This window comes from Bufo gargarizans, chromosome 2, assembly GCF_014858855.1.
Source record: "Bufo gargarizans isolate SCDJY-AF-19 chromosome 2, ASM1485885v1, whole genome shotgun sequence".
Lineage (NCBI taxonomy): Eukaryota > Metazoa > Chordata > Amphibia > Anura > Bufonidae > Bufo > Bufo gargarizans.
In genome coordinates, this window is record NC_058081.1 from 717,958,870 (window position 1) to 717,971,630 (window position 12,761).

At 41.0% G+C, this 12,761-nt stretch overlaps 1 protein-coding gene across 1 annotated transcript in view; it reads right to left on the reverse strand.

Moving 5' to 3' along the window:
* The window catches only part of LOC122926355 (mucin-2-like), a 100,112-nt gene that overhangs the window by 41,021 nt on the left and 46,330 nt on the right, over positions 1-12,761 (reverse strand). The window contains exons 15-19 of the mRNA XM_044277730.1: positions 12,049-12,143; positions 11,172-11,298; positions 7,087-7,342; positions 5,052-5,098; positions 2,814-2,914 (exon numbers count right to left, since the gene is read on the reverse strand). Of these exons, the coding sequence (XP_044133665.1) occupies positions 2,814-2,914; positions 5,052-5,098; positions 7,087-7,342; positions 11,172-11,298; positions 12,049-12,143 (626 nt within the window). The remainder of the gene's footprint in view (positions 1-2,813; positions 2,915-5,051; positions 5,099-7,086; positions 7,343-11,171; positions 11,299-12,048; positions 12,144-12,761) is intronic.

Genomic DNA, 12,761 nt, shown 5'->3' on the forward strand with positions numbered 1-12,761 from the left:
CGGGGGATCTGTGGATGGCACAGTTATGGGCTGGGAGGGTCTGTGGATGACACATGTATAACAGTGCCATCCACAGATCCCCCCCCTGTAACAGTGCCAGCCACAGATCCCCCCATAACAGTGTCTGTCATCCACAGTTCCCTCATAACAGTGTCCGTCATCCACAGTTCCCCCCATAACAGTGTCCGTCATCCACAGTTCCCTCATAACAGTGTCCGTCATCCACAGTTCCCCCCATAACAGTGTCCGTCATCTACAGATCCCCCCCATAACAGTGTCCGTCATCTACAGATCCCCCCATAACAGTGTCCGTCATCTACAGATCCCCCCATAACAGTGTCCGTCATCCACAGATCCCCCCATAACAGTGTCCGTCATCCACAGATCCCCCCATAACAGTGTCCGTCATCCACAGATCCCCCCATAACAGTGTCCGTCATCCACAGATCCCCCCATAACAGTGTCCGTCATCCACAGATCCCCCCATAACAGTGTCCGTCATCCACAGATCCCCCCATAACAGTGTCCGTCATCCACAGATCCCCAGTAATAGTGCCATCCACAGACCACCTAGTTCCAAACCCACAGCACACCTTTTGGTTAAAAAAATTTTTTTTCTTATTTTCCTCCCCAAAAACCTAGGTGCGTCTTATACGCCGGTGCGTCTTATACGGCGAAAAATACGGTAGTTTTTTTTTAATAAATATAATAATTATAATACCTGATAATTATTATAATTATTCTATTTATAAAAAAAGCAAAGTAATATAATCGCATAGCAAATTAAACTTAGCTGTCTCTATAGTAAACTTTCCTATATGATTGCTAGAATTAGCGAAGTTGATGAATAGGTAGCTAAAACGAAGATGCAGAATACTTTGTTATCTTTGTTTTGTGGAATATGACGAATACATTTGTTATATTCGTTTTGTGGAATATGACGAATACATTCGTCATATTCGCTAATTCTACCAGTCCAAGTTGAAATCGCAATTCGATTATTATAACTTGAATTAATCGAATTTCGATTTCAGCTTAGCACTGCTATATTCCATATTAGGCTAGAATTAACAAATATGGAATATAGCATTACTAAGTTGAAATCGCCATGCGATTACTTCGAGTTATATTAATCGCATTGTGATTTCAACTTAGCACTGTTATATTCCATATTAGGCTACAATTAACGAATATGGAATATAGCAGTGTTAAGTTGAAATCGCAAGTCGGCAGAAGCGGCAACGGGCACTGGAGCAGCCAGGAAGCCAGGAATCCAAAGGACAGGTAAGAACAACTTTAGGGAAGTGGGAAAGAAAAAAATATAACAATTAAAAAAATAAAAAATAAAAAGAATATTTGAAATATAGAATTTCTTAGCACCATATTCAAAATATTCTCGAATTAGCGAAGTGCCGATATTCGCTAAAATTTTTCGATATTCGAATATTCGCACTCAACACTAGTTATAACATCATATATACTGATTGACCTTTATGATGTCATGGGGTGATTTTATGGCGCTTTTGCTTTTTAGGGGTGATTTTATGGCTTTGGGAGATTTGATGGCGCTGTCACTGTGAAACATCCTCTAGAAAGGAGTATTTTATACTTTGCCAGTTTGGTTGTCGACGACCTTTGGAAGGGAGTATTTTACACTTTGCTGGTTTGCCTTTAGGATTATATAGAGTACTTAGGAAATGTGTGAAATATTAAGGGGCCCATCAGGGGCAGACTGGCCATAGCCCCTACGATGCCCAGAGGGATGCTACCGAGATACATATAATGCTCTCAGCATTAATTAATGTAGGCAGTATTTTATGCTGCACTGTGGTATTTGGTTCTGCTGGGGCGGTCTTTTGTTCTGCACTACAGTAATGCTGGCCCTGCCTACTTCTGTTGCCCTGCCTTCTGTCAATTTGGGCCAGCCTACAACATGAGGCCACTTTTTGTTTTTTTTCCAGGGCCACCTTAAGTTTCCAGTCCACCCGTGGGGCTTGTTTATGAGGGGGCCCATGTAGTAACTGATACATGCCATTTTGCAACACAATCTGCGATTTTGCCCGTTCACGACAGTTCTATGACAGGTCTAGCAAAGAGGGCGGGCTGGCGGGCCCATCTCATTCATCATTTTGTATGCCAGTTTTTTACGTAAAAAATTACTTAAATGTACAGCAGCAACAGAGCTGGTGTAGATTTAAGATTGATGCACACCCTGCTGGAGGAAGTGGCAAAGGTATGTAGAGGTATGCGCCTCTACATAACTTTGCCTCTTCCTCCAGCATAAAAAGACAATTAAGACCGGCGTGTAAATCACTTGGTCTTAATAAATGAGCCCCTAAGTGTTTCATACTTTGCCTGAATACTTTAGGCCTTTTACACATTGCCTGTAACATATAAAATATATGTAATAATAAAACATGCCTCATATACTTATAACACATATTATATAACTTATTTACGGAACGTAAAGATGTACATAACAGTGAGACATGTCATGCATCTGCTATGAAAAGTGGACCCGATTGGTTATATCTAATTTGCTACTAGATGGTAAGAAACAATACAGGGCTCCCCTCTTCAGAGGAACTTCATTGTTAGTAAGCACGAGGAAAGGAATTAGAATCTTAGATGTAAAGGATGTAGAATTGGAAAGCAAACAGACCATGGTAGGAAAACCTGGCACTGTAATGCAGGAGCCATTTTGAACTTTGCCACGGGGCCCCTCTCTTCTACTGTACGTACACCACTGACTCAAAATCCAGGTGGTTATTTGAGAATTAAAATAAAAACATAATAATCCAATCTCATCTTACGTATTCAATACTCAGAGTCGTGCAGCTTCTGCGTATAGGAGCTCCTGGTGCCAGGGGCTGTCTCTTATCACAGTCCAAGTAAACTTTCCCTCCAGGACAAGCTGTAAATAGGATTAGATTAAGACTTGAAGCTTTGAACAGTTCTGCTTTACCCAATCTAATGCCACTGCTCAGTAAATTATCATTTCTAAATTATACATTTTTCTTATTATTTTAGATTATATCAATCACATTTTATAGTACCATTTATTTTTTTATTGAAAAAAGGGTCAAATATGTTGGGTAATGTTGAGCGAAGTTATGAAAACTTTGATTTGACTGCTTCGCCGAATTTTGCAAAGAAATTTGCTATTTGACTAATTACTTCTTTGCAGGCTCAATGATGGGGAAGAGTGATTGCACCGGTCCCAGTCATTGAACCCCTCAGATGCTGCGTTCATCGCTGATAGCGGCATCTGATGTAAAATGGAGGCCTTTCAGGGGTTAAAAAAATAAAAGTATAACGCTCACCTTATCCGTTTGAGCGCAAAGAGGCCACCGCAGCCATCTTGATTGAAGAATCTCGCAAGGTGTATAATGATGTCATCGCGCTAGGCATTGTGGTGCAAGATCTTCAATTAAGATGGCCACGGCGGCCTCTTTGCGTTCAAATAGATGAGGTAAGCATGTTTTTTTTAATGCCATTTCAGGTAATATTGATTAGTTACCACAAAGCATAAGGAAATTCGGCTTTGCGGCAAATCAAATTTTCCCTGAAATTCGTATTAATGTCCACTTTGGATATTTGAATTCTCTCAACCCTAATTTGGGGTACACAACAGGGCTAACAGGAGAAACTAGTTACTTCCTTCCAATATTAAACAATATTTCTATCATTCCTTGTCCCTGTTTGAAAAAACAATGTTGAACGGTGACCCCTGGGGACTGGGTGGCAAAAAGCAGCCTTGTGAGAGCAAATATGGTTGCTTAAAAATCAGAAAGAAAGACAACGGTCTCCACATAGGTATTAAGGGGCACAGTCAAGGTTGCCAAGTCATATCTGTGTTGTATTCTTTCATAAAGGACACCTCTTACCTGGTCTATACTGTCCTCACCAAGGTAGCATGAAGTAGTGAGAGACATGCTGAAATCAGTGCTCTGTCACTTATCTGCTAAAGTAAAGCAGATGCTGAGAATTTGCAGTTTAATTCTGGCAGTGCACGCTGGAGAAGAGTCATGTGCTATCAGAGAAGAGTCCGGCTTAGTCATTAGCTCCATCTGTCCCCACGCACCCACCAATAAAGCTCTCTCCAAGGGGGAAACTAAGAAAACTTCCAATCATCAGGAAGTTGTAGTTCATGAATAAGCCCGACTCTTCTCGGTCAGCGCCTGACTCTTCTCCAGCATTAAAATGTAAGTCTCGGCAGCAGCTTTTCTTTAGCAGTTAGGTGACAGACTGCTGATTTCAGTGTCTTAGTCACAACTTTATGTTGCCCTTGTACCATAACGGAGGTAACAGGTTCCCCTTAAAGGGGTTATGCAGGTAGTATATAGTCATGACCTATACTCAAGGTAGGCCACCAATGTCTGATCAGTGGGGGTCCAACACCCAGCACCCCTGCCTGATCAGCTGTTCCATGCGAGCGCTGCTTCCTCGTCATTACGCTGCACGTTGTCTCCCTTGCCGCAGCGACGCAGTGTAATTACAAGCACTCGCTAAAAATGGAGTAGGTACTTGTAATTACACTGGGGCGCTGAGAATACACAGGCAGTGTAATGAAGAGGATGTAGCGCTCACATGGAGAGCCACCTCCTCTTCAACCAGCTGATTGGTGGGGTGCCGGGTGTTGGGCCCCCGCCAATCATGTATTGATGATCTATCCTGAGGATAGGTCATCAATATATACTGCCTGCATAGCCCCCTTAAGTAGTTAACACTCCTGTTTTCTGAGATTTCTGATATGGAATAGGGTTAGCACTCCAGCTCTTAACTCAAATTTCTTAACTCATCGTGTTATCTTGAGACAAAAGCCATTGAAAAGCAATTGAAGGTGTTTGCTTAGATTAGAAATCTCAGAAAACAGGAGTGTTAACCCTACTCCATTCGTATACATAACTTGCTAAGAAAAATCTACTCAGTCATCACTAAAGCCTATTGAGTTTAGTCCTCACTGATTTGACCTTGTGCTTGGTTCATAGTGATGCATAGATAGAATACTATACATGTCATTTGGAAGTATTAATCAAATTACGTCTTACTTTTGTTGACCTTATCAGTGCAGGCAAGATTCCCATTTTGGCAGATGCTATCAAGAAGAAAGAAATTAATAAATATATGTGTTACACTAATGTGTTACACAACTTATAATTGTTAATTGCGGGGTAATTAAAAAAAATCACGTCTGATCATGATCTGAGAGATACATATCACAGGTTATGGGTACTATATATCTGAGAAAGGGGCATTGATCAACAGATTCATTCTTGAATGTTTGGCTAAATGAATATTTGGAGTTGGGATGGAATTTTTACCTTAAAGGGGTTGTTTCTTCATAGACAATGGGGTATATCGCTAGGATATGCCCTCATTGACTTATAGGTGCGGGTCCCACCTCTGGGACCCGCACCTATATCAAGAACGGAGCCCCACAAGTAAATAAGGGCTCACTGCGCATGCACAGCCACCCTCTATTCATTTTCTATGTGGCCGGCAAAAATAGCCTAGCGCGGGCTCGGCTATTTCCGTCGGCCCCATAGAAATGAATGAGAGCGGGGCCGCACATGCGCGGTATGCTCCCATTCACTTCTATGGGGAGCCGACTTGGTGGTGGCCAGACCGGAGTCCTCCAGCCATCACCTTGTGGGGCTCAATTCTCGATATTGGTGCGGGTCCCAGTGGTGGGACCCGCATCTATAAGACAATGCATATCCTAGGAATGACACTACATAGAGTCATAACAATAGATGCACCAGAATGGTTATCACATGGGAATGCAGCAGACATGTCAGCAGAGGTGGGATTATTGCCTTCTTGTAGATTAACACAGTAGGATTACAGGCTGGACTTGATGGACTTCTGTCTTTTTTTAAAGTATCAACTATGTAACTAAACAAAGGAATGATGACTTATGTAGTACACTCTCCATTAAATCCGGTAGTTTAGATACAGTATATGATCATCTAGTCAAACTAAGGCCCCAGGAAGAGTTTATGCAGTGGTAAGCAACTGGTAGTCCCAGTGGCGTAACTAGAAATGACCGGCCCCACAGCAAATTTTTGAATAGGCCCTCCTCCCCCAGCAACTTCTTTGCAATTCCCGACTCCTGTGTAACCTCCACTACTGAGGCTAGTTAAGATCATGCACTCAGATGAGGCCCGGCAGCTGCTCTTTCTGTTTCATTCAGTTTTACTGTACATAATGTCATTGTATAATACTGTCGATGGGCCCTGACAATAATATCTTTTAGTCCTCCTCCTATGTGGGCCCCTTCTGAGTTATGGGCCCCAAAGCAGCCGCTTTGTATGCTTCTCCTACGCCCCTGGGTAGTCCTCAAGTGCTTGCCCTCCGGTCTTTATTCCACTCTTCCATCGTTGTACTATAATGTGCAGAGCTCCATGGTCTAGATTTTGTGGCCAAGTATAGGAAAGAACGAACATATGAATGCAGAAATGACACGTATGATCAGTGTGCTTTCTGCATCTGTATGTTCAGGGGTGGGATTAAAATTTTTAACAACAGGTTCCCTATCTCAACGGTGGACACGCGGAGTCACGACACATGTTTATACAGTATATACATACACCATATATATTTATACAACACACATAGACATAAATACACCATATATACACTACAAACACATACCACCCAACTTTTAAAAAGCCTAAGGAGCTAAACTATGGAATGGAAGTGCTCATCTTCAGCTGCCGCCGCTGTCATTTTAGCAACCGGATCTGGAGAACCTAAGGGAACTGGCTGAATCCCATGCCTGCTTATGTCCTTTCTGCATAAGATAGAACATGTCCTATTCTTGGCCTATTCCTGAAGTCAATAGGAAAGCAAAAAAAAAAAAAAAAACTGATGCAACATAGACGTCACACAGACATCATCCCTATTTTGTGGATCCACGTTTTTTTTCAGGTCACAAAATATAGACGGTCGTGTGCATAAGGCCTATAAAGCATAATGTTTTACTAATTCATGAAAGTTGAATCTAGGTATTTTGGAATCTGGACCATTTAGTAAATCTACTAAACTATCAACTACAAATCTTTATTCCCGTCCCACACTTACCAGTGCTTATCCTTTGTGCTGATTATCTCTCTGGGTTTCAGGTAAGTGTCATGATAATAGCAGGAACACTTAGATCGATGTACACATTGGTCCTTCTCATTCAAATACTGTCCATCTGGACACCCACAACCATCTACTGGGGTGAAAACACTACCACAAGCCTTCTCATCCTCTGCCAGGGACCGGCAGGTCGGCTGGCAGGTGGTCAAGTTATACAGGTAGATTTGGCTAGATGGGCAGGATGTAATATCCTTATCTGTGGGGGATAAAACAGAGGATGGCTATTCATTCACTCATACAGTTTAATGCCATTCTGTATCTATCACATTTCACTTATTACTGTAAGGGGAAAATTAGTGATTTGGGGCGGGGTTTAGCATGGTCCACCAGATTTACTATAACTTGTGCCAGAAACGGGCTTAAGTTATAGCTGAAGTCTATGTCAGCCCCTAGGTGATGTAGACTTCAGTTTCTGGTGCATAGCAGGGCAGAAATGCCTTTTAATACATTAATCGCATCTCAGTCCAGTAGGGGAATGCCAGTCTTGATAAATGTCCCTCAGTATTTTTTAGAATTTTTTGCTGTCTTTCTTTTTCATTGTTGCAGTACTATGCAAGTGAAAAAACAAAATATTGTCACTCTGTAGCAGTCAGCATAAGTGATAAGACCTCCTATATATATTGGTAATCATTTGTTGGTTTACTGCTGCTTTGAGAGGAATATATTATCTATTGGTATAATAGTAGTAGATGTAGAATTAGGGTAACAGTATGGCACCTCTATTGTTCTCTTAATAGGCCTAGATAAAGATGTCCACAGAAGAGCACTGCACTTATCAGTGTAATGAGTGATGGTCTAATTGAGTCATTCATCCTCTTTCCCTGTAGCTGGCCATCTAAGGCCTGTCCTAGGTTGCTAGTATAGCTTATATGTGTATACAGCTAGACCTGCCAATAGCCTTAATACAGTTCCTATGTTTATGTGTTTAAGACAAAAGAGTTATTTACTGAGACATCATGTTTTGGAAATCATATAACTGTTATATTTTGTGTTCACAGAAGCAGAAAAAGATAATATGCCTTTAAGATTAATTTTGTAATGTAAGGTAAGCTCAGTGACACAGCAGAAACAACAGAAAGTATAGTGTTAATCTGTTGTTGCTGGGCAGAAGTCTAGACCAATCACAGCCAGCTTCTCACATAGCAAAAGTTTTCACCAATCACAGCCAGCCTCACATACAACCTGTTTGGGTATTCCCCTAGCAGGAGCTGCTAGAATCATTATTCATCAGAGACAGGAGCTGAAGAGACATTCACTCCACTGAGAGCTGTGTTTTTATGGGAACAAGAGGCCAAAATAGGTATTTAAAACAGTTATATAATGTTCCTACTGTTAGTATAGTGATAAGAACTGTATACTGAACCAGTTATATGTGTGTTTACTTACAGTTCCACTAAATTGCAAGCTACAAATTGCAAGCATACAAACTGCGAACATACCAGAACATAGGCAATTGCATACTGAAAACTGAAAACCAAGTTGAGCAAGCAGAACTATTAGTTATACCTCAGATATACTTCTTAGAGAGATCATAAAGTGCTTAAATAACTTAAAGTGAGAGTACAGATACTCAAGAGAGAAATATATCCACCATTTTATGTTAAATTACAAGATTGAACAGTTGAACCACCATCTTATGCATACCGCCATTTTGTGATATCTTTTCAACACATGTTTTGCACATGGACTATCTGCTGCGGAGGCTGCAGTGTTATATATGAAGAAAAGTTGAAGTTAATAAAGAAGTTATTTGAAGCATTTGGTGTGCTCTTTAAACCTACTGTTTCCATAGAACGGCGCTAGAGGAATTACAGAGTAATAGACAGTCTGGTTAGACTAAAAGTCAGAGATATCAAAATTCTTCTAATGCCACAGCGCAAAAGGCACCTCATAGTGCTGCGCCTGCCACATTCCCTCTCTGGCCTCAGTGATGGTCTGACAGAGAGTCAAGCGAGGCTGTTTGCTGTTTTTAAAAACCAAACAAAGGCGGAAGTTAAAGAGCTCAGAAAGGAAGCAGAATACATGGAATGACTTTAAATATTATTTTCACCATTTCCACCAGTTTGTGCAAAATATAATTGCACAGATTATTCACGTCCTACTGTAAGATGTTAATTTGTCCTAAAAATGTATTTGATGGTAGTGTTCATTTAACAACCAGTAGATTCTCCTCCAGAAGCAAAAATCTCCACCAAATTTTTGTACTGCTGCAAATAAGATTTGAACAGTGCTGAGGAAGATTTTTCAGTTCATCAGTATATATGGGATGCTTTGCCTGCACAGCATTCTTCAAGTTAAAGGGTAAAGGTCAGGACTTGTGTGTCCTGGGTCATTGTCTTGCATCAGACTTCTTTTCAGCTTGAGGTCATTGACTGCTACCCTCACATTATCCTGAAAATTTTTTTCTTACATCTTAGAATTCATTGTTCCTTCAATGTTTGCATGTGTCCACGCCTTGAGGCCACAAAGTAGCCCAAAATAATGGTGATCCCTCCACCATGCTTCATAGTTTGGATGAGGTTTTGGTGTTGGTGTGCAGTGTTCTTTTACTTTGTATATTTGTTCTAAAAAGAGCCAATTTTGTGCTATCTGTCCAGAGAACATTTTTTCAGGAGCATTGTGGAACATCCAGGTGATCGTGGTCATCTTGAGATGGGCTTCAGTGTTTCTTTCTGACAGTGGCGGCTTCCAACATGGTGTCTTTCCATGAGCACCATTCTTGTTCAGTGCCTTTCTAAGGCCTCTTGCACACAAACGTTGTGCATCCGTTCTGTGCATTAGGGACCACAATTTGCAGTTCCCAATGAACGGGCAACGTCCATGCCACGTCCTGGACGGATCGAGACCCATTCAACTTGAATAGGTCCGTGATCCATCTACACCGTAAAAAAATAGAACAAGTTCTATTTTTTTGCGGTGCGGAGGCACAGACAGAAACACCACAGAAGCACTCTTTAGTGGGGTTCCGATCCATGTTTCCGTTCTGCGTCTCCGTTATTGCGGAGTGCACACGGGCCAGTGCCCCATGTATTGCGGACCCTCCGTATGCAAGTGGCCTAATAGTGGATACATGAACATAAGGTTTTTGCAGTCTGTAGAGTCTTCTGTAGGTCTTTCGCTGTTACCCTTGAGTTCTTTCTCATGATTTTCAGTATTACTAGTTGTGCTTTTGGGGTGATGTTAACAGGACACCAGTTCCTAGTGGCAACAGTCTTGCATTTTCTTCATTCATAGATTTGTCTAACCATGGATTGATGTTTACCTATTGCTTTAGGCTCCCTGCATTGTTGATGTTAACTTAATGTGCTTGATAAAATACATGAACTGTTGGGCTTACTAGTTTACTTATATTCTGTTTGTCTATAATTGTGACAATCAGACCACATTTTGTTAATAATGAATGCAGAATTTCAGGTAATTCCTAAGGTCACAGATTTCTTCCTTTCCTGGTCAATAATATGGTTACATTTCCATGTACACCTGTTTTCATGTCAGGTTTATGTGCATTTTATATTTTGAGGTACCGAACTCTCTAGAGATCAGTTGAACAGTTTTTTTCCTAGTCTGTTTTGCTATATTTATCCCTTTAGATTATATACTGTTAGGGATACTGCCAGGAATGTTTTGTCATCTACTGTGTATGTGTCATCTTTGCCCCATTTTAATGTACACTATGAGATGTTTTTTATGAGATGTACAATCTGGTGATTTGTTTATAGGTGTTTATAATTCCTAAGGACGTTTCACAAGAGTGTGCTCGGTCCAGGAAACAAGCCACGTGTGATAGCTGCATTTCCCAAACCAATCAATGCTTATCGGACCTGAACTCACAACGTCATAATCACTTATGACTGACTTATGAGTTCTTGCCTGACCATGGGACTACTGTACTGTACTCATGGCATTATATAAGTACAGTGCATTAGATCCATGGTCAGGCAGGAACTCACAGCATCATAAGTGATTTTTCTTATAACTGTCTTATGTAAATTAGCATTCAATATTTTTCATCATTCTGATCTCACCACAGGTTCCATTCTTCCATCCCCACAGAATGATCCCCTTCGTGGCACAGGCTCTGACGTAGGAGGAGAGAGCTGCACACATACAATGCTCACTGTCCTTACAGCTACATGAGTCATAGCGACATCTCTGGGGGTGAAAATAAGAGGGTCGATTAAATACTACAAGTCCTTATTATGGTCCTACCTGTTTCCAGAACGGAGTCTCCTGCTTTCTATGTCCTTCAATAAAGTGTCTCCAATCTACCAAAAATATATTTTACATTTATCCAGGCACTACAGTTGTGTGTTTTGTGGCTGGCTTACAGTCTAGTTTGAGCTAGCCTGTGAGGTTGGCTGCAGCCTTTGAGTCTAGCAAAGCCTTTGAGCGTGGCTGAAGCCTGTGAGTTGTGTGAAGATGCCAGAAAAACCAACTGCACCAAGAGTCAGCGTCTGAGGGAGAGAATCACACAAACCATTACAGAAATTTGAGTGCATGGGCAGATAAAGTGAAGAAAATTTGACTTTACTGCATGTGGTTAGGGTAAGTTGCTTCAGGTGCCTGCCACACTGGGACTTGTATGCCTTTGGTCAATTGGGAAGACTGCATAATATATATAGAAAGGACTTAGAGGGGACCATCCTACATATCACCTACACAGAGCCTTTTCAAAAACTGGCTGAACCAGTGGCTGACACTTAAAATACATATCAAGTTTTGAGACTTAAAATACATATAAAGTAGCAGGAACAGCAGCAGTAGCTTCCAAATGAGGGGCACCAGTTATGCAAAATATTCCTTAGTTCACTTTTTATTTTAATCCGAAGGGTAGCTTTTGGAGATGTACAAGAGAAGATAGCTGTACAAACCTATGCAAAGTTATAGTATAATAATACAAACCTTTGCATATTCAGTAGGGTCTATTGTGGAATGACACTTGGCAAAAGGAGACTCAACATTTTCTAACTTAGAGCACCAATAGTCTGCGTAATTTTCTGGAAAGGCAAAAAGGTAAAGCATTGAGATCAGTAACTACTCCATGCAAATAGCAGCTAAAGGTGTGTACACAGAGATGTCATGGCGTTATGATGTTATGGTAAATTGGTTTTGAAATGGATACCAATAAAACCTGCTACGTCTAATTGACTTAAAGGGCTTGTCCTTAGGATAGATCATCAATATAAGATCGGTGGGGGTCTGACACCCAGCACCCCACCCTATCAGCTGTTCTTAGGAAATTACCCAGGGATCAGAGCCACTAGCAGACAGCTCTGTTCACTACGTAGTAGCTATGCCAGGTTACTGAAGCTCAGCTCCCATTCAAGTAAATAGGAACCGATCTGCAATAACCCAGCATAGCCACTACTCTTTGAAAAGAGTTGTGGTTCCAGCTGTGTTCTCATTAGTAGTTCTGGCAACTGTATGTAAAAGATGATTAGTGGAGGTTCTTGTAGTCTGACCCCATGATCTGGTACTAATGACCTATTATTAGGTTTGGTCAACATCCTTAGCCTGGAAACCCCAATTAAAGCACCATTAATTCCCAGGCTCTGTACATATGAAATACTGAATGATTTATCTTCATCACATGAGACAATAAAACAATGAATACA